The sequence below is a fragment of the Balearica regulorum genome, chromosome 3, assembly GCF_011004875.1.
Source record: "Balearica regulorum gibbericeps isolate bBalReg1 chromosome 3, bBalReg1.pri, whole genome shotgun sequence".
NCBI classification, from domain to species: Eukaryota; Metazoa; Chordata; class Aves; order Gruiformes; family Gruidae; genus Balearica; species Balearica regulorum.
Genome location: NC_046186.1, coordinates 5,902,231 through 5,925,016, shown reverse-complemented (window position 1 = coordinate 5,925,016; position 22,786 = coordinate 5,902,231). Strand labels below are relative to the sequence as shown.

The 22,786-nt window shown below is 39.3% G+C and overlaps 1 protein-coding gene across 1 annotated transcript in view; it reads right to left on the bottom strand.

Moving 5' to 3' along the window:
• CDC5L (cell division cycle 5 like) overlaps window positions 1–22,786 on the bottom strand; it is a 36,275-nt gene that overhangs the window by 5,273 nt on the left and 8,216 nt on the right. Inside the window, exons 9-14 of the mRNA XM_010311913.2 lie at window positions 21,299–21,447; window positions 18,525–18,687; window positions 16,047–16,211; window positions 14,428–14,508; window positions 13,832–14,077; window positions 10,963–11,160 (exon numbers count right to left, since the gene is read on the bottom strand). Of these exons, the coding sequence (XP_010310215.1) occupies window positions 10,963–11,160; window positions 13,832–14,077; window positions 14,428–14,508; window positions 16,047–16,211; window positions 18,525–18,687; window positions 21,299–21,447 (1,002 nt within the window). The remainder of the gene's footprint in view (window positions 1–10,962; window positions 11,161–13,831; window positions 14,078–14,427; window positions 14,509–16,046; window positions 16,212–18,524; window positions 18,688–21,298; window positions 21,448–22,786) is intronic.

Below are 22,786 nucleotides of genomic sequence, written 5' to 3'. Positions count from 1 at the left end.
ATTAAATAAATAGATTAGGGATTTGCGAGGATACTCTCTGATGGAAAAGTATGAAAGCTTTAAATGTCTTCACTGGTAAATAATATGCTATTACTGCAACAACAAATACAGCTGTGTGGTAAATGAACTATTTTCCAATTACTGTTTCTTGGATGAAAAACGTGTGTTGAAAGCCACTGACATTTAGAAATCATGGAATAGATGGATGCACAGGCAAACAGAATTTTGTTTGTAACAGAGGTCTAACTGTAACAAAGAACAATTGTCCCACGTTGTTGCACAGCATTACAGAGAACGTAGAGTATGCTTGGTGTGAAACCATTCTATGATTCTATGAAATGAAACATCAATCCAAATGTCACTTTTCTAGAATGGGTTAAAAAAAAAGACCATTTAGAAAAGTTCCGCTATTCTGTCCTCCCGAGTGAAGATCTGACAACAAACTAATTTTCTAATAAAATGTTAAACACTGAGTACCTAAAATACATACAATATCCTATCTCCACCATACATAAAAGAGATTGGATCAGGGCACTGCGGTCAGAAATCCTGAATTATCTGCACACTCCAAGTCTCAGCAGTAGCAGCAGCAGGATTGGGTTGGCCTTGCAATTTTACATACTTCAGCTGGGATTCACTTTGCTTGGCTTCAGACATCAACATCTGAGCTTATCACTGAGGCCTTTCCATAATCAGAAGAGAAACTGGCAACTCCAGGGCATGGCTCATCTGGATCAGGGCCTCAAAACGAGACTAAGCATGCCACTGATGTGCTCTCCACCAACTGAGATGGGAGCATAGACTGATTGCTCACACTGGACTTTGTATTTCAGAGTTGTTTTGGATATAGATTCTTACTTTTAAGTACTAGAGCTCCTTAGGTTGTATACTGCTATTCAGCCCCTGCTTTTCTACTTAGTTCCTTGTCTATCTTGGATTATCATAGACCTCACTGCTGTCAAAATAAAAAAAAAAAAAAAGAGGGGAAAAAAAGGAAAGAAAAAAGCCTCCCAAGTATCTAAACCCAGAAATAACAGCCCTTTCTTCCTTCTCTGCTTATAGAGAGAAATGTGAACACTCACCACCTTTCCTCTGCCCTCCCAACTACAAGATTTTAGGACCTACTACGAAAAGGTCAAAAGGAGGTCTCAGCTTTTGTAACAAATACTATTTATTAAAAATTGCTGACTGCTGCATTAATGCCAGCAACTGCATATAATTTTAGTTCAAGCTTCGTAAAATTTTAAGGCTCAGATACCAAGTTAAAAATTCCAAGCAGTTATGAAGAGGTGTGTTTAAACAGTAGTCTACATTATTTGCTTAAAGTTAAGAAATAGATTTCAGTAAAATCTGACAACCATTTCCCCCCTGAACCTAGCAGAAAATGTAAAGACATTTGAAAGATTTCTGCACTTATTTATTTTTTACTGCTTCTTGGCTGGCTTTGGTTCTGCTGACTTTTGTACCAGCTCTAGCAAAATGAGAACAGCATGTACAGACATGGGGTAAAATGATACATGATCTCAGGGCAAGTGTGAGAGCCTCATCCCATCCCAAATCTCTTATGTAAAAGTCTTCCCTTGTGCCTAGGAGAGCTGTGTTCAGTTTTTCAATACTACGCTAGAGATCCAAAGAAGAGAAACCAAAACAGGGCAACAGACATAATCAGAGGGTTATAAAACATGATCTAGAAAAGGGAGACTGACTGAGAAACTAGGGCTCTCTTATTTTGGTTGGGTTTTTTTTTCCCATCCATCTAACAAAAATAGAGAAAATGAGGAAAGATACAACAACACATTTTAAATATCCCAAAGATCATTGTGAAAAATTAGTCTGTTCTTATGTCCACTCAGAAAGGAAGAGAGATTTAAATTTGGCAAGGCAATTTTAGATAGGAGGTTAGTTGTAAGGTTTAACTAAGGACAACAAAGAAGAGGGAAAGACTGCTTATGAGAACAAACATCCACTGGGAAAGATTCAAGAAAAACTGACCCTGAGGAAGGAAGGGCTCATGTGCCTTTGAAACTGCATTTGCACAACTGCTCACCTCACTCAGTCTACTGAGGATACCCCTCCTCAGTTCAAAGGGCTGTTTTTCCCTGTACTGACTGTTTTGTCTTCCTTCTATTAAACATGGAACTTCTGGTAATCCCTAAGCAGCATTAAGTACTCTTATCTTCTAATTGATCTTCTTAATCATGCCTGATGGATAAAAAACATGGAAGAAAAACTTCTGCATGTTCTTACCAGAGCCATAGTCAAAAGTAAATCAACTTGTTCCGTGACCTTGGAGAATCAACATATCTTAGCGTGTGCAGAGAAATCCTCTGCCAGCTTCAGCTATACTGGCTGAATAGGTTACTCTTGGAAACTATACAGGACTACTCCAAACATCACTATAACTTCCTTCCTCACCTCAGACCCACAAGTGGCCCTCCCATATTCAATTCTGCTGGCAGGAGCTGGATTAACTTAAACAGCAGGGCTTGTGAACTTGCCTCACATTGGCTCAGTCAGAGTAGCTGGAATGAGACAATACATGCTAAGATGACAGCCTCCTGCTCAACGCCAGGTTACGCTGAACAGGTTTCTTCACCAGAGTTTCAAACCACCCGCAGAACAACAATGACTGTAACACCAGGGCATCCTCTGTGCATGTTTAGGCGATTTGCCTTTACAAGCCCAATGGTGCACCCTACGATAGCTTATTTTAAAATAAAAATTCTTTAATTGCTCTATATAAAAACAGTTTTCCACTTCCATGCTCTTGGATAGAATTCTTCATTTTTTTTGCCTTGAAGCACCATTTCATCTGTCTACAGTTTGACCAGGCAAAACTCTCTGTAGAGCCTGCCTAACCTCTGAGTTTGTAAAAGATAAGTCAACTCTGCTGGAAACTGAGGCTTGGGGTTACTATCAAACAAAAAATTGCATTTCCAGTGTAGAACAATACGGGCTCAATCAACCTGATGTTAACATTAGCCTTAGCTCAGCTAACTGTAACTGCTCCATGACTTGACCCAATCTAAACTGAAGATGATGTTTACTTAATGTACAGGGGGGATACGAGGATCGTTAAGGTGCTGATCAGTAGAAGAGATCAGTCAAAAAGAGACAGAGTATAACTTTCAAGACACAACAAAGTAGGATTTAATTCTAATTGACTGGGATCACACAAAGTTTTTCATTAAAAGATTCCGTCATAGGTGATCCCCAAATTAAGGCACTGCTGGTATGCAACTGCAACTTCACAACTGAAACTAGACCAAACGTTCAAAGCTTGCATGGAAATATAAAGTTACCTTTTCCCAATTTAATAGGGAAGCCTCAACATAAACTCCTATGTTGTACTGTATTATGTAGATCATGTATTATTACAACTTACTGATGTATCTGCAGAAGGCTATTCTCTCTACTCACAGTCAAAACTAGTAAGCCAGGAGCAATGTCCATGTGAATTGTTTCAGAAATGATGATGACTTGCCTTCAAACATCATAGCATGACTTGGTAGGACTGTTGAGTAAAGACAGTACAGCATACATCAAGAGCAAGTGTTCCCACAAGAGTTCATAGCATCCAACTATCTAGATCTAGAATAATCCAAAAAGTTACTGGATGTAGTTATCATCTACAATGATGACATTAAAGCCTACTGTCAATATTTTCATTTGTGAATTGCTTCCAAGACCAGCAGTATTATCAATGATACCCATATATCACAATCACAGTAGAAATATGTCTAGAAGAGGACAGTTTAAGAAAAAAATCAAATAATTTATTTTTCCTAAGCTTTTCTGAAAACACTCTACCTCTCCCTGGGGAAAAAAAAAGTTACAGTAACATCACAGACAACAATAACTACCTCAGGCTAACAGCTTTGATTAACTGTAAGCAAACATGGGTTACTGCCGTGTCCAATGAGATAACATGGCAGCGAGCACAGTGTAATTACCTTCAAAAACTATCACTGCAACTCCAGAGTTCTTGGACTGGTCTCTTCCAGACAAGAGGCTAACAATCTTGTGGAAGCTCTCTAAATAAACAAGTTAGCAAACAGCCTGGTTCCCTCTCAATACACAGCAGAAGCTCCATGATGAGCTTTCAACAGTCACTAGTATATATTATATTTAATAATGGCTTCTGGAATAGGAAATGAAGCAAGTTACTTTGTGAGCAGCCAACTTACACTGGCCCAACATTCACAGGTTCTGACACTGCTTCACATTAGGACAGGCCTTAGAGCGACACGTCTGCAGATGAGGTGGCTTCCAGCCAAAGACCGTATCAATTTATACTTTTCTCTGTCCAAACACAATTTTCAACAGTGATGGTGTGCAAAGGCCTTGTGCAATGAGAGATTTGTCAATACTGAACTTTATTTCTAAGCACTTAAGTTCCCATTATGAACTATGTTTCCAAATGTGAAACCTGATTTCACCAACCACTGCAGAGGAAATCAATGGTTTTAGACATGGAGGAAAAAAACCTCCCACCATATTTTTTTGTTTGACCAGTTGCTTGTAGTAACTGCTGTGCAGTCTAAGCTTATTTTTAAAAAAGTTTTTTTTATTGCTCATTTCTAATGTTTTGGCACACTCTGGACTGAGGACATGCAGAAGACAATTTTTTTTCTATACAAAAGAATTGTCTAGCTCCCCAAAGATTATGACCTTTGAAGAAAGGCTAGCGCAACAGTCCAATTTGAAGACAAGTTTCAGAATTATAGGCAAGATCACAGAAATAAGAATAAGAACCACCCTCTTACTGGCGTTCATCTGCCTCCTTCCAAAGGTGTCAAAGTAATTCAACAGTAAGAGAACTGGTATAAAATGAATTAGTAGCATTTTCCTCTGAAAATAACTGTGTAACAGCAAAAGTATAGTTCTGTTTCCCAAAACTGTTCAATTGGCAGTCTGGGAAATGTCATTGCTTTAAGGGTTGACTAGTTATATTTGAATAAAACTAGATCTGCTTTCCTCCTTCCTGCTCAGGGCGATGAAGGTTTTGGGGGTGGGTAGCTGCTAACTGCAAATATAATTTGCAGGGAAAACCAAGGATGTAATAAGTTAATTCACCTCAAGGACAGCGAACAATGGGGTTTTTTTCCCAGACTTCTAACGTGCAAAGATACAAAGCTCCAGCTTGGCTCAACAAGCTGTAAATGGAAAAAACAACTACTTTCCAGGTAGTACAAGTACACTTAAGGATTTAGCAGTTTTAGATAGTGATTTTCAGTCAGTCACAGGTCTACAAGTGCTTCGCAAACAAAACTACAGAGCCCCATAAGGTAGACATTACTTCTTTTCTGGTGACAGAGGAACCAAGGAGACGTTAAGACCTAGTCTTGTTTCACTGATCTGAGGTGCTCTAGGTGCCTCTGTAATAAAAAGAGAAAAGGGAAATTCAACCCTTAAATGGGCCAAGCTGCTCTCAGGAGGTGCCTGTCTCTACCAAAACGAAAGGGAGCCTGAGGCAATTGCGGCTTTGTTTTACTCAGGAGACTAAAATAAGGTGCATCAAATCTGAACTCATGGGAATTGCTCAACAACAGGCAATAAATCCTCACCTCTGCTAGACAGAAAACACAAGATTTCTGGCTAAATCCATTTATCTTCCCTGGCACATTTTTTCTTACTGTAGACATAAGTTAGCCTTGGCAATATGAACACTTTTATTTATTGCTTTCCTCGTTATAGGTTACCTTCATTGTGGATCTCACAAATATTCTGAAATTCTGCAAGCAAAGACATGACGTGCTATAGCTAGCTGATCTAATACCTGGCTACTGTGGAAAGCTGCTTAATCTAAAAATAATTAATTTTCTGCCAAGCGAATGAACTGATTCAGATTACCTCAGAGTTACAAGAGCACTAGTACAAGGTCAGAGGAAATGGCAGGGGGCAGCTGAAGAAAAATAAGTAGCACTGACCCTTTTTAGCACAAGCTAAAACATTAGAGCATCCTAGCTCTAGCACAAACTGCACGGCAACAATTCTGGTAAACCATAAAAGTGTTTTCACACACAGGTAAAGAAAATTCCTATGGGATCTGCCATATATCCGTGTTACCCAGGAGAAGTATATACCTTCCAAAACTGCTATGATAAATACATACACTCTGATGATCAACCGTACATTAAGCAGAGATCAGAGACTGCAATGATGGTCTTGCATAAAGTCACCTCTATCAGACTGTGAACAGCTTGACAGTGAAGACCGCTGCTAACCCTCAGATGTGATCATCTGGTGCCAAGTATGTTCCCAACAGATCTTATTAAAAAAACCAAACTTGCACAAAGGCAACACAGTAGTACAAATTAATATATATGACCATAAAAGCAAACTACTCAGAGATTCCACCATATTTTAGTTTTATGAGTTTTTTCTCTATTCCTAGTCTTACCAATTCTCTTATTTTCTCCAGGTGTTCTCTCAGTAACAGCACACCTGAAAATCCAGAAGAAACTACAAGCGTTAGAAGCATGTAAACTAGAGAGAAGTTATAACCTCCAATAAACTAGTAAGCGATACACCTTGCAGCAGAGTGCACCATGTAACACATAAACTCCAGCTAAGCAACTGGTTTTCAAAGTAAATTAATTCAGAGGACTTGGGCTGCAACCAAAAGCAGAAATGGACACTTTAGTCTGGTAAATTACCATCTTGGTGTATCTTGGATATTGCAAAGAACAGATAATTTACTGTGCTTTGTGTACACAGTGTAACTAGAGCTTCCTCCCCTGTAGACTTTCAGTAGTGTTTATAATTTAGCAATCAACTGAAATAATGACGTGAAGTACCACAGTTTTAATAAAAATATTTGTATGCTGAAAGCCAACATCATGAACTGTCTTCAAAGGAAAAGTAACACTGGCAGGAAGTTTCTACATTATGAACTACAAAGGGAAGCAACTAGCTTGTCAAATAGATGCCTCTACTATCTCATTTCATCTGATAAGGTTCCTAGTTTAACATACGCCTTAGGTAGGAATACTTTTCTTTATAAATATATTATTTGGAAGAGAAGGGAGTACAAGGTATTGCGGAGAACTGAAGCAGTTACTACATGTGACTGTGGGCATCAGAAAACTCCCACTTCTGAAGTGACTAACTCTGCAGTGTAACCTAGCCTTGAACACACATGCTAGACATCTAGAAGCTAATGGAAAGAACAGAAAATTCCACCAGGATTCAAGCAAATCTAAGTGGTACCACAGATGCATAGTAAGGTCACAGGGATTCACTTGCATGGATGTGAAACTCCCCATCCGTAATGCAAAAAAGGTCACGTACCAATCTTTTAACACTCTTAAGCCATGTTAAGTCACAAAGAGTCCAAAACCCTCAAAATAAAGAGGTGAAAAGTATTACTGATACATAGCAGTACATTCCAATATTAAAACTATTGCTGAGTTGTGCATTACTGCCGATGATGCCCGGACAGGATATCTAGCCAAACAGAAGCTCTCCACAACTGCTCCACTTTGCCTCCTCAAGTTCATCAATAACAGCACAAATCTGTTTGTGGTATCACCATCAATTTCAGAAAGATAAATGTCACATCAACATGTACAAGGCTGCCACCACTCAGGCAGTGGAAACAGGCCAATCAGAGAAAGAAGACTGTCCACATCATCAATCCACCCAGAAATCTCCGAGCAACGAAGACAGCACTAGAAACAGCCAGCTTTTTTACACAGGATCTGCAGGGTGTCAGCAGTCCCAGATGGAAGTACTAGACAGCAACTACCCAATGTGCAGCTGTCTCCAACAAGTATCACTAAATTCTCGTGGCTTTTTTCATAATGGTCTTAGCGCAACATGAACGGGAAGAAGCAGGCCCAAAAGCTGACCAACATCAGTTTCTGTTGCTGGCAAACTCTATTTTACAGTTTCTACTCTTCTCTCAAAGGAAGTTAAAGTATAATCAAGTATCTTGGGGTATTGAAAGCTGAGCTAATATCCCTGGTTTTCATTAAGGTTGTCTGATACTGCTCGTTAAAATATCTATTTCAACTGATACTGCTTTTGGACAATTTTCCTTGGAAAAACATTAAAATGAAGATGGGGTTTGCCATTGCTGAGAATGGATTAGGAAAAAAAAGTTTTGTTGTGTATTTATTTGTCCATTAAACTGCTATGTTTTTTCTTTATAAGTTTAAAAAACAATTCAGCTAGTGATCTATACTTGGAAAACTGTATATCTTGCTTTTAGGAAGGGTCTTTTCAATAGGTCAGGCAACAGAGCTGCACAAAACCGCATTTTGCACACACTTGGGAGAGATTTTCAGCTCAAATTCAACTTTGCAAAGAGTCCACCTGCACTCCAACGACCAATGAGTTGCAAAAGGCAGCGCAGTACTTTCACTGCACCTGCAGGCACAGCAAGCTCTGACTGAATTGAGATATGTGGTATTTTGAACACATACAGTAAAGCGAGAGAATAAGCTTGTGTAAATGCACCAAGCAATCAGCCTTGTCTAGCAGCGCTCCAAGCTCCCAGCTAACCTGAAGAGATGTAGCACATTAGCGAGACGTAGAGCCTTATGATCACAGCAACTCACTGTAGACACAGCTAGCTGGGTTTTGTTAAGTGTCTTCCATGGAGTCCCACGCAATGCTGGGAACAAATAAAATACAATTTTTTTCTTGCCGAGACTTCTGCTTTGTATTTTGCTTCCTGGGTGACTGTTTTGTGACTACAGAGCAACGAGCACTTACAGAACGAGCAAATGCAACAGGAGTTTGACAAACGGATTATTTGACCTTACTTTCTTTGCTTCAATATCCTTAATAAGCATACCACCACCAACTACTTATTCAAGCAGTGGGAGGAGATGAACAGAAATCAACGGCACAGAAAGCCCACAGAGAAGTAACCAATTCAGACATCAGAAATAGCACGCAGCATAAAGGCACAGGGCCTCACACTGAACAATACAGAGAAAACAAAATATTCAATAGCTACTCATTAAGCAAGTACCATCCACCCTGTGCAATAAATGAGTCTGTGGAAAAACTGATCTGTAATCATGAAATTAAAGACTGTCTCATAATGCATATGCAAATTAAGGCAGCCAGAGTAAGGCTGTTTGTGCATTCCCCAACTTTGACTGTTTGACTTTGCAACTTTAATAACGTACTTCTAATGTAGTTTTGGGCATAAGATATTTAAATTTCAAAAGCATTTGTACACAAATTAGGTGCAGCCCTCAGACTGCTGGCATGATGCCAGCACAGCCCCTCGCTGCCATGCAAGCTGGCTGCTGCTGTTGGGCTCAGATACCGGTTTTTTTGTAAAACCGGGAACAGAGCAGAGCCTGGGAGAGTGTGTCAGGCAGTGCTGGGCAGGGCAATGGTGCTCTCTGCTGGGTAAGCAGCAGCAGCACAACGAGTATGCTCTGGCATTAATGCTAAACCGCTCGGCTATGGCTACCTGCAGGTGAACGGCTCCTGGCCCGAGTGGCTGACTAACAACTGTGGACTGTATTCCTGGACAGTTCTTGATTGACAGATTTTACAAACCACACATATATGCTGTATTTCACAGGTATGAATCAAGTGAAAATTCAGCCTTTCTGGCTTCTCTCTCATGTTACTTCTGTGGCAGTAGCTGTTTGAGAAGGTTTACTTCTAGCAACAGTAGCTATGTTTATCTTCAATAAAGGAAACTTTTTTTTTTAAGTTTTTCTGTACCATGGCAAAAATAAATCTCATGCCTGCATAATTTAGAGAGACTTTTAGGCTAAAATGGCATTTTGGAAAACAGTTAATGACTTACTGCAAGTCTGAACAAACACATGTTCTGTGGGAAGAAACAATTTTAAACCAGCTTACTTTTTATCATTTTTGTGTTTTGTGTGGAGCATTCGGGTGAAACTCTAGAGAGAGGACAGAGCAAGGGAAATTAGTGTTAAAGGGTTTGAATCGCCACCTTCTGCTTAGTGCACCATACCTCAAATGATTTCTTCTCCACACACAACTCCCTCAATCCCAGCACATCCTACCAAATCTTAATGCCTCGTTAAGGCCTGTGACTGCTGCATTTTGAATAAAACTATGCAAGTGTGTCGACACTGGAGAATGCTGTACTCTACTACTCCGCAGAAAAAGATGTAGTTTCAATTCTTGGATCCTTAGAACCAGTGCCCTGCCACAGTACTCAAACTGCATGCAGACATATTGGTGAGACGTTCTCTGAACTCTGGCATTTTGCACTTGCAGCAAATACCAGTTATGCAAATACACAACAGCAAACTCGAAATTTGAGTTTAAAATGCACTCATAAGGAAGCCTAGTATTTTCCGATAAAGTGGAACGGGATCACAAACATCCATTGTTCTCTTTTTTGGAGGGAATCACTGGCATTGGCAGAGGAGGCCAGTCTGGCAAGAATTCAGGACTATCTGGGCCTTCACGTATGTAATAGTGAATCAGAAACCAAATCTTAAGTTGGAAAGAGAACTTGAGAGGAGTTTTGGGACAGAGACTTTTTTTTAAGCAACTTGCTCTGAAGTATCTCATTTCAGCTACTATCAAGAACAAAGTGCAAAACTAGAAAGATCAGGTATCTGATCTGCTAATAGTGGAGATTAAGAAAGAAGCAAAAAAAAAAAAATCAACATGGAATTAAGAGAGAGCAGAACCTGATGTTCTCTCCAGTTGAGAATAAAGTGGGTGAGATGAGCAGTGTTACATCTAACAGTGCAAGGAGAAACTGTGTGTGGGGATACTCTAAACATATTTTAAGAAAATGAAGATCAGAGAAGGCGATTTAAACACCTCAAGAACATCTATGAACTCCCTAGAATTCCTCAACAATCTTTTCAAAGGAATCCCACCAAAAGACCTGAATTATTTATAAAGTAACTCCTACATAGAAAAAAGAAACAAAAAACACAGGGAGAGAATTTTTTTTTTTTTAAACAGCAGGCGCAAAAAGCAGACAAAAATGACACTGACCTCAAGCCTCTTCTCAAGTGACTCTATCCTGTCTTTTTTGCTGGCCAAGTTAGCTCTTGTGTAACGGCTCTGTCCAGGCAGGTATAACACTTGGCTGTAACATTCTTCCCACACCTGGTTATAAGCTTCACTTGAGAGCTCTCCATGCCCCATTCCTTGCTTTACCACTTCCATCTCTTGTGCCAGTAGATCCTGTGCCTGTTGGAAATAATGAGAAATAAATTGCAGTTACAATACACAGGATACAAGAAAATTCCTCTTCTTTTCAATCCTTCAGTGTGCAATTCACAGGGGCAGTTTCTTTTTTCATAAAAAAAGCTCACCATCAGGTTAAGCTAACGATGAAATCTAACACAGATGCTGTGGATTATAAATTAAACCCAGGCTAGGCAGCTACTCACAGCACAACTACCCCTCATTTTATATAATTTGGCCAAACCTGACATCACTCTGCTGTAGCTAATGAAAGCTGTGGCACAGCTAGATACTTCATCTTGCTGCAGAAGAAAAGAGATAAAAGCAAGGACCTTGAGGGGAGGGAGAACTGTACAGACAGAAGCAGCTGTTCTATGAAACAAAAATCACTTTTCATTTCCTTTTGCTTGCCCTTCTCCACACAACCTGGAAAGTCAACTCTAAACATTAATGGGTGAGTTGTATAAGCTCCATTGCAGGAAATACTACTCTGACTTTAACATGCATTCTGTTGCTAGAGAACTGCTAGTGAGATACGAGCATTCTGCTGTTTCCAGTTTAGTTTACAAAATAACTTACAGTGAACTGAAAAGATGCATGTTGTTCTCACAACTCTTAATATTTCTGTCAAAGAGCCTGGCCCACAAAACTATATAGGCACCCAAGTCCTTCCAATTTTATTTGCAATTAAAAAAACCTGAGATATCTTTGCCAATCTGGACTTCATTGGTTGTAAGTGCATGTCCTCTCTTTCAACAGGATTCATGCATGCACCAGAAATTTCTGTATCAGCAGTAGATATCTCACTGCAAGCAGATACATGTTTTATAATCGTGTATCACCCAGGAAGTAATTCAGGTATCACCACATTAGATGATTCCAGGGACACTGGAGAAAGAGAAATTGATTACTTGTCCTCGCTGGTCAAGACAGATAAAATAGGAGTATTCTAACCACACCTGACAAAGCTCAATCTTATAAATGTTCACTTTCGATTAGCCTCTATTTGTACACTGTGAGGAACTAAAGGCTATTTAGTTGCGGCACCAAAACAGTCCTACCGCTTTAAGAGCTCAGCATACTATGCTTAGCACCACTGCTAATCCTTTCCAAAAGAGCACTACAGATCAGGAGAAGAAAGGAGCATTTTGTGAAGGGATTTTAGTAGGAAGATGTTCTAAATACAAATGAAGAAATAAAGGAAAATAAAGGAAAATAAATAAGCGCCAGATGGGAGCACAGAGATGGGAAAACTTCCTGGTTTGAATTTGATTTTAGACAGAGAGGGACTATTATGCTGAATGTTAGAAAGCAAGGATGCAAAAAACTTCTGCCCATCACTCAGGAGACAAAATTTCCAGGGACTCTGAAGGAAGTTTCCAGACAAAAACTACTGGACTGTGTAATAGTCTCTAAGGGAAATGATAGAAAACATAATTCTTGTTGCACTTCAACCAGAGAAAGCACTCTGAGAGCGTTCCTAAGGGAACAATCTGACACTGGCAGAACAGTGAAATTCATCATCTGTTATTTTCCATCTTTAACTTCTCCTGCTCAGAAATCTTCAAGTATAATTTTTCATTTAATAGCAAATTGGAAGTACGTACTGTTCAGTGTTTCTCATTTTAGGCTCTTGATTCATTGGTCAGATATGGTCAAAGAGATAGATTTAAAATCTGCTTGTGTATCTTTAGTCACTTTAAAGTAGCAGGGGATTTAGGTGTAGAGATACCACAGTTATTGTCTGAACCTAAGTCTCAGATAGCAGGAGTCTGCATAAAACAGATGACTTGGTGGCACGTGATTTTGTCCTTTTCACTCATTTTTATTCCTGTGAGCATTTGGTCAAAAGGTACTGGCACAACTTCACAGGTGAAACTCTTCGAAAGAGCTAACCACAGCACTGTGTGTCTGAACTGTCTATCTGTCACTTGGCAGCAAAATGCAACATCTGTAGCTGCTTAAATAAATGAACAACCTGAACCAGCACCCTTGGTACAGGACTGGTATTTAACTTGGGATTACCATGCAAAACAGGACAGAGTGCTCAGACAGCCTACTCATTTCATCCAGCAACAACCTACTCTGCCTATTCAGCACTTTTGAACTAGGTATGCTTTAAGATCAGTTGCCATAGCCCAGCAGGGTCTGCACTAGCACAGGTCTGTTGGATCAAGTCTGACAAGCATAATTAAACAACTTGATTTGCTGCTTGAAGTTATAAACTGGCTACCACTGTCATATTCAGTCTGTACTGCTATCAAAAAAAATGCTTAGTAATTATGGGTTAACAAGCTACACAGGCAGCAGAAAGTGGATCTCACAGCTAGTCTCACGTGAATTTCCAGAAACAGCAAAGTAGAATTTGGTAACTGTTAGGGTATTATAGCTCCTACCCTGAAATAAAATGATAAGCAATCACAACACATTCAAAATTCTAAGACAACGTCTCTGGACAAATACAGCATCATCATTCTGCTGAGTACCTAGATTAACTTCAGCTCACAGAAAAGAGAATGTGCACTAAAGTTATCCTTACAGCTCTTCATACAACCCTCTGGAGATCTCCCAACTAAATTCTGTGCAGGCTTGAATCCACCTTTTTTTGCAAGACCACAGGACCACGACATAAGGACACAGTAGGTCACTGGTAATTAGGCCACACAATTCTCACCTTCTTGAGATCCTCTTTGGAGAACTTCTCATAAGGATTTTGTTCCAAGTAAGCCATGTGTTCTGCATTGTTGCTTCCAAATCCTGGGCCCTTCCCCTTCTTACCACTAGGCTGTTCTCCAAATGGGTGGTGTAAAAGGTCAAAATGAAGCATAGTAATCATCTCTTTCTTTATTAGCTCTTCACTTTTCTGCAAGTCTGTTAGAGGTGGTTCCACATTTAAGGGTCTCAGTATTGTTTCATTAACCTGCCCAGGAATTAAAAAAAGTTCATAAACACCATACACACCAAAGACCACATTAAATTTACATACCTCCACCTGAGCATGAATTTTATGTATCAACTAACCCAGAACAGGTGCCAAAATCCTTTACAGTGTGACACACACAGCAATCCAAACACCCAATTGTGCTTTCATTTGTGCATATGAAATACCTCATGACAATTTCGCTGTTGAAGTTTCCCATAACACTGAAAATAGCATACTCACATAAAGATTTCATTCTCTCATGATCTACCTAGACTGCATTTCCTCCTATAATGGTTAACAGCTTTATTTCTATTTTTTCTCCTAAAGTGAATTTTGTTTCCACTTACTTCTGAGGGCCGCGGTAGATTCTTCTGAACAGCTTTGTGCATTCTCTTCAGTTCCTTTGCACGCTCTGCATCTCGAAGAGCCTGTACAAACAAGCCAAGTGTTACTCCACCTGCTGTAATACAATCAGATGCTTTCTACAAATGCATGCGATATAAAAACTAATTGATTACTGCAGCAAAGATTCCTTAAAGACTTCATGTTATGAAGCCAGCGTCAAGTAACAGGTCACTCTCTATGCAACAACATCATTATTTACTGGCTCCAAAGAGCACAGCAGACTAAGAGGAGGGAGATCCTAAAAAGTCATTTCCAGCCATCAAATTCTCCTTCAGGCTCAACCCCAGCAGACTTCATTCTTCACGAATTTCTCTGCATCAAGTTTGACATCTGCTCTAACTCTCCAGACAGGAAATCCACAAGGAAGACTCTTAAATTTGCAGCCAGGACTCTGTATTTGTCCTCTTCTATGACATGGAGTAACTACTTCAGTAAAACAATACTTGTTAAAGTATAAAAACATGAGATTTTTCCTTACATTGCACTTTCAGGCAATAACATGAAAAGGCAGGGTTGTCTGAAACTTCATGAACAACGACCAAGATCTTCCATGTTCTAATCCCAGCCATGTCATGCCGTTATTTGAAAGGCAGGATGCTATTCTCATATATCATATTACAACCGAAATTCTTTTCTCTATTCTACACACATAAATGTCTTGTACGCACAAGACACGCATATAGATGTATACAGTATGTTCCTCCCCAAATGGGGCATGCTAGGAATCCAATTCTGGGAAATACTTATCATATTAGAAGATATCAGAGCATAAGACTTTTTTCAAAATATTTTGTCACACGTCAAAGCACAGTCATTGGCAAAAACCCCTCTGAACTAAAAAAAAAAATAATTTGAAGGCATGTAACAAAAACAAATTGGCCTCACACAAATTAGGACAAGCAATAAATGGAAAAGAGACAATTCTTATAAACAGAAAAATTTGAAGTGTCTCTAATTACTGGCTAGTACAGCTATTTAACCAGCAGAATTTAAACTAGTACTTTATCCAGCCTTTCTTGATTCCTTGGCTGTCTGGGTAATTCTGTGGTACAAGTCATACAAAAGGGACCAAGATCACTGCCTGGCAGATTTCTTCTGTGTGCTACCAGCCTGCCTGCATTCATATATACCTGTCTTACATTTTACAAATAGTAACTTTTAACCTTGAGAGCATAATCTGAAACTGGAAAGAAAAAAAAAAGACTCAATTCTCACGTGCTTAAAATCAAGCATGTGCCACTAGAAAAATGCTTTTACTTATCTTTTTATCTTTTGGGAGACAACAGCAGGAGGTAAGATATATGCGCTTTTAGAGAGTTCATTGTAGAAAATGAAGTGTGATGTATGACATTAACAAAGAAAAGGATTCAGAGAGAAAATTGATTTAGCCTCTGTGTGTGTACAATCCGACAGCAGCACAGAAAACAGGTACATTTTACTTTGTTATTCTGTCAAAGCTGTACCACTTCTACTAAACGTGTATGAAACTACAAGTGTCATACAAGGAACAACATATGTTATTTTGAACAAAAGGTACTATCCGCATCTCACACACACATACCTGCTTGCGGGCATCTATATCAGCAGTATCTTCCACAAAGGTTTCATCCACTTCATGTTCCTCAAGTTCTTTTTCTGCATTTTCAGGTAAAACAATCTCAAAGTCGTTCTTTGGAGCAGGAAGGGCCATGAGTCCAAGGCGCAGGTGTTCACGAGACTCTCTCTCCTGTTGAAATAATAGAAAGATATAATGCTTCTGAATTCACACACTAAGGTGCGACGCAATCAAATTCCATCCATAGAAACACAGAATCTTTAAGGTTGGAAGAGACCTCTAAGATCATGAAGTCCAACACCACCATGTTTACTAAACCATGACCCGAAGTCCTACGTCTACACGTTTTTTGAACACCTCCAGGGATGGTGACTCCACCACCTCTCTGGGCAGCCTGTTTCAATACCTGACCACTCTATCGGTGAAGAAATTTTTCCTAATATCTAATCTAAACCTCCCCTGGCACAACTTGAGGCCATTTCCTCTTGTCTTTTCACTAGTTACTGGAGAGAAGAGACCAACACCCACCTCACCACAACCTCCTTTCAGGTAGCTGTAGAGAGTGATCAGGTCTCCCCTCAGCCTCCTCTTCTCCAGCCTAAACAACCCCAGTTCCCTCAGCTACTCCTCATCAGACTTGCGCTCCAGTCCCTTTACCAGCTTCGCTGCCCTTCTCTGGACATGCTCCAGCACCTCAATGTCCTTCCTGTAGTGAGAGGCCCAAAACTGAACACAGAACTTGAGGTGTGGCCTCACCAGAGCCAAGTACAGGGGGACGATCACTTCCCTAGTCCTGCTGGCCACACTATTCCTGATATGAGCCAGGATGCTGTTGGCCCTCTTGGCCACCTAGACACACTGCGGGCTCATGTTCAGCTGGCTGTCAACCAGCACCCCCAGGTCATTTTCTGCCAGGCAGCTTTCCAGCCACTCTTCCCCAAGCCTGTAGCATTGCCTGGGGCTGTTGTGGCCCAAGTGCAGGACCTGGCACTTGGCCTTGTTGAACCTCATACAGCTGGCCTCGGAACTTCGATCCAGCCTGTCCAGATCCCTCTATGGAGCCTTCCTACCCTCAAGAAGATCGACACTCCCGCCCGATTTGGTGTCATCTGCAATTAATCATCAACAGACACAAACAATATACAACTAATATCATCTGGCAATCTTAGTCTGCTACAAAGTCAACAGAAATAAAATCTCTGAAGTCTGACAAAAGGGGCATTTTACTAATCCAGGCTGGCCTACAGACCATCACCTCAGAGTTTATGCGCTAGTAAGCAAAGACACTCTGATGCTAAAAAAACAATACAAAGCTTTCTTACATATAGCTAATGAAATCTTCAAACAGGCTGAAATACAGTCAAGTAAAACAACAGCATGGCACCTTCGCCTCCTTCATAGCTTCAGTAAAACAGTACAGATTCACATAAATGCCTTTCAAGAAATTGAAAGTATGTGAAAATGTGTCCATCCTGGTGATGGAAAGAGGGGTATTTGCAAGCCAAACTGGAACTTTTTTCTTTGCAGTTGCTCACAAAACTGGGGATTGTGGCACAGTACAAAAATGAGATAAACAGTATCAGATCTGGAAACCAGTGGAGTTCATCAGGACACTGAAGCTCCAGTTTTCCTTCTAGCAGCAAAAAGCCATTTTACTATAAAAAGACTAAGACAGAACCAAAGTAAGTATAAGGACATCAAATAAACCTTGTCCTTCAAGCTAAGAGGAAATCTAAAATTCTGAACTTGAAGAGTTATTTTTGCAAGAAGAACATGCCAAAAACTTGAAGTGGATATCCTTAGCTAGCCCAAAAAGAAAAATGTCAATAGCTCTGGTGGGAGATATCCAAAGCCACAGTTACGGCTGCGGAATCAGCCACATAAAAGGAGTTCCCAAGGTGCTACCTATTAGGTATATGCCCTTTTATAACATGTCTAATTGGCAGGGTACATCTGGCTGAATCTCCAAGAATGGAAACATCTGTTGCCAAAGGCGATGAAAGAATCTGGATGGGACTCAGATTACTGGACATCTAAAAACCAAGTGCTCCTAATGGCAAAAATTAAACTCCTTCAGCTCAATGTTGTCAACAGGACAGACTGATGAAAAGGTCCTGTAGGTAAATCAGGGAGCCAAGATGATGAGGGATTTGAGGGCTGCATAGGATTGCAAGGAAAATGAATCTTTCCTTGGGATATATTTCCTGCTCAGCTTCAAAGATACAAGTAGGATGGAAACTGAACTATGTCTTCTTTGACAAATAGCTTTAGCGTGCTTTTACTGAGCACACTGAAAGCCATTCTAAGTGGTAAGATTTCTGTTCTTTCAAATAAAGATTTGATTTTATCAGGTGATGAGTACAGACCTGTATACAAGTGGTAGAAATAACACTTGCTATAAAATAAAACCCTGTTCAGGAAATGAGCATTAAAAATCCTGAAAATTCATACAGCACTGATCTCCACTTCTGAAGTACTTCTTACCATTTGTTTTGCGTAAGATGGGTCACTGTAATCTGCCATTCCCTCTTCCGGGTTGATATTCAGTTTATCACGCAGTGGAGTTCTACCAGGAGTTGTACCAACTACAGGTTTAGGAGTTAGTCCTCCACGAGGAGTTAAGCCTTCTGGTCCATGAGAAGGTGTTCTAGAGAAAGCACAGACGCAGTCATTGACTTTTATTCCTAAAGAGCCCTATTTAGAAAAGTCTGAATGCTGCAAAATTTACATAAATACCATTAATAAATTCAATCTAGATTTTTTTTTTTTTCTTGGGAGGCAGTGAAACTATAATATGCAATTAGAAGAATCAAAAAAATAATTTAAATCTGCCAAAGTGTAACCAAGTACCTGTCAAGCAGAAATCTAGGCACATCATTATGTTAAGAGAAGTTTCAGGAACTACATCAACACAAACTCCCACTGCTACTTTTGAGAGAAGAGATTATCCAGTCACCACGTACTATTCTGGGATACAGTAATCAGGATTTAATTGCCAGCTCTGATTTCCCTACCACCTGTGGCAAGTCATTCACTCTGAATTCATCTGGCTTAACAGCTGTCCCATCTTACAACTGAATGAATCACTCTGAAGATGCCTCTTTGCTTTCACTGATTATTTAAGGAGTAACCACATTACAATAATCACTTTTAAGCACCTAAGGTTAGGCAAGATAGATTAAGTCTTAGATTTTGTGGGCCTCAGTTGCTTCTCCTCTAGACTGGGAAGAAATATTGTTCTCTATCCCAATAACCTACTACATGAAAGATATGCAGACACTGTCTTGAATATAGTCACAAGTTTTTCTGTTGCCAACTTGTAATGAGGTTTCACATAGCGATGATAATAATAATAAACTGATAAGACAGTTAAATGTCTCAAAGAAAACAAGTTCAGGAAGGGGAAAAACTTTTAAAGAAAAACCTACATTATGGTACTCATTTACACACATAAGTATTTTCCAACAGCAATGACAAGTATGTGTGCTGTAGAGAATAACCCTGGCAGAGATAGACTGGGCATGATGATTTAATACATCATTTCCGGCAGCAGCTACTGTAATTCTGTAGTGCCAGTAAGACATCATAACGGTGGACAAACACAACTGTACATATGGCCTGATACACACTACTCATCCTCTTTTAAGGGATACAACAGTGCCCTATTTACTGGGTATGTCTGTGAGAGGCAAGTGATACTGCCCTTTTACTTGAGGTCGTTCACAGATTTTTATAAGCTCTCATTTAAGACAACAAATACAAGCAATAACATTTGCAGGATGACACCCACAAAAATCAGCAAAAGTCATTTTTATGTTTTCAAATTCATATTTCATAGGATATATTTACTTTGTTGATTATACTAGTAGAAAAAATTCTACACTGACTTTCCAGAAGAAACAATTTCCAAGTAAGTGGGTTGGTTTTTTTCTAGTTGTCTCAGTTCCATGCAGTGTTTAAAACCCTATTACAATTTTCACCTTAATACCTTTTAAGAAAATTCTTATAACTAGGACATGAAAAAAACCTACTGCCAGGCAATAACCTCCATAAAAACCATGCATCAAAATATTATAAATTTCATACCAAAAGAAAAAAAAAGGTGTACTTAAATTAAATATTTGCTCTTTTGGCCTAAATAATAAGATGATGCCTCTGCTTCATTACTTTGCCTCCTTAAAAACTTACGGCTTCTCTTTATTTTTAACCATTTAATGGTGGTTTGTGGGTTTTTTTCCCTCTCTGCTCAGTGTCTTGGATTTTCACACTGATAGAGCATTTCTGCAAGCAAGCCAAGTTGATACATAGGTACCATATTTACACGCACAAATCTGAACTTCAGAAGCTAAAAAAACCACCACAAACAAACATAAAAAACCCCAAACCCAACAAAATTAGAATGTCTTTACATTTATTAATATAAAATAACCCAAATGAAGAGTCAGATCACTCCAGGCCAAACTCTACATTCATTCTGCACCGCATTGACGCCAACAGATCTCCAGAAAAGGATTCATTTATGTAGACGCAATTAAAAAAGCATGGCTTTTGCACACAGCTTTTAAACAACAAAATAAAGGTGCTTTTGAAAAGCTGCCATAAAGGTCCTTTTTATTTCATCCTCCACTTTTCCTACTAGCGTGATACAAGTAAAATTAGAACCTAAGTTGAAAAAATTGACGGACAAAATGTACCAAGCGTAATATTTTTTAGCTGTATGCTATTTGGCATTTGTGGTATATATATTTATGCAGGATCCACTGTAAGAGTTAAACCAGTAATTCCATACTATTTAGATTGGCAATATAAGAAATATTTTATTTCAGATATATATGGCTTATAAAATATTTACTTCAGATTTTCAAGAATTCAATGTGGGTTTGGCTAAGGGACGTCCCACACCTTTGACTCAGAGGTAATACCTTGGAAATGCTCGGATCCACATACAGAATGAAAATCCATCTTACTATTTATACTCCTGTATTACTTCGGTATAATTTATATTGCTCCAGACCACAGAAGACCTCATTTTGGACCAAAACTCCAGTAAGCTATACACTGTGCAAATATAGATGATGCGGCTGAGCTTGTGAAAGACACAGAGAAGGAAAAAGTTGTACAACGAGCCCTTGACATAAAAGCAAGACAAATTTGTTTTGAAGCACTGATCATACCCCTACTATTTCACACACTGCATCTACTCCCTCCGCTAGATACACGCCCATCCAAGGGCCCATTAGAAAAAGAGCCTGCTTTACCTGAATGGTGTGGAAAGCACAGTATTTGGAGTCTGAACAACCTGTTTCTGTGGTGTTACCCCCGAAAAGTCACTTTCATGCAGGGGAGTGTTAAGACCTCCTTTCAGGGGGGTATCCACATTTGTGAGAGCCATCAAATTCTGTGCTTCCTGTATAACAGACAACACATACAGTATATCAACAAGACTTCTACAGTCTCTACTATACATACTTAACAGATTCAGTAGCAGTAAGAACAGCTGAAGAGTTATTTGAGTATCAATCAGTTTGTAGAAAACACTTAACACTCCTTAACACTCATACACTGGTATTTACAAACTCTACTATTCCACTGAAAGGGATTTTAATCTTCATTTCCAGTGAAATATATTATAAATTGGAGTTGCAAAAATGAGTGGGTTATTTAATGTTTCAACTTCCTTCAGTTTGCTAGACTCCATAAATCTGCAAGATTTACTAGTGACCAAATACTCAAGTGATCCTAAGGATCCTGATTTTCAGAGGGAACAGCACACTTGCACTCTGGAATCCAACATCAATGAAGTTTATCCAAATTGCACTTCAAAGAGAATGTTCCAAAAGAGATGGTCACTATTCAGATTTTTGATCTATGACTCAACTGGGGCTTTTATGAATGCCATCGTATTATTTCTTTTTCCTTTTCATAATGAAGAATTAAGGCACTCTGAAAATGAACTGAGATGATGAAACTATTGCATATAGTAATTACCTTCACAGAAGACTACAAACCCATCTATAGAATTGTGTATATGCATAATACTGCGACACATGTGATGTCAGACTACTCCATTTGAAGGTGAAGGTGACCACATTCCTGCAAATACTGCAGAAACTTAGGTCATGATCTGTAGGGTCAGGAACTTTCTCTTTTATCCTATCATGAAACTGTTGAAATACAGCTCATTATCAACATAGGGATGGGGGTTTTTGTTTTGGAGTGGAATTTTGTTTGTTTTACACACTGGCTGCACTGATTTCATTTAGCCACTTCCTCACACTCAACAAAACATTACCCTACCCTACTAGTTTTTGAAGGAAACCAGACACACAATCAGTGCAACACGAATGTAATTCAGAGGCTGCAAAGGTAGGTTTTTGACAATCTTTGTCTTAAGAGGTTTTAAGCCAATAAAGTGCTAGGAAAATACTCATACATTGTTGCAGTTAATTACTTCTTGTCCAATGAAATAAAATCTGAACAGCAAAACTAAGTAGGAAACAAGATAAAAAACTTTGGTTTAAGGACATGAACACCATATACCCCTTCGATACTGAGAGGTACCCAAGACAAGGGGAAATTATTTAAGACACCATGAGAATGGTTAATGCTAAAAGTCGCACACATTGTATAATTAAAAGAGTACTATAGTGTTTTGAAACACGGTGACAAATGATCAGATAGCAGCAAATCTGCTCCTATGTCTTTCAGTGGGTCCTGGAGATCACGTGTCCCAGTACCACACATAA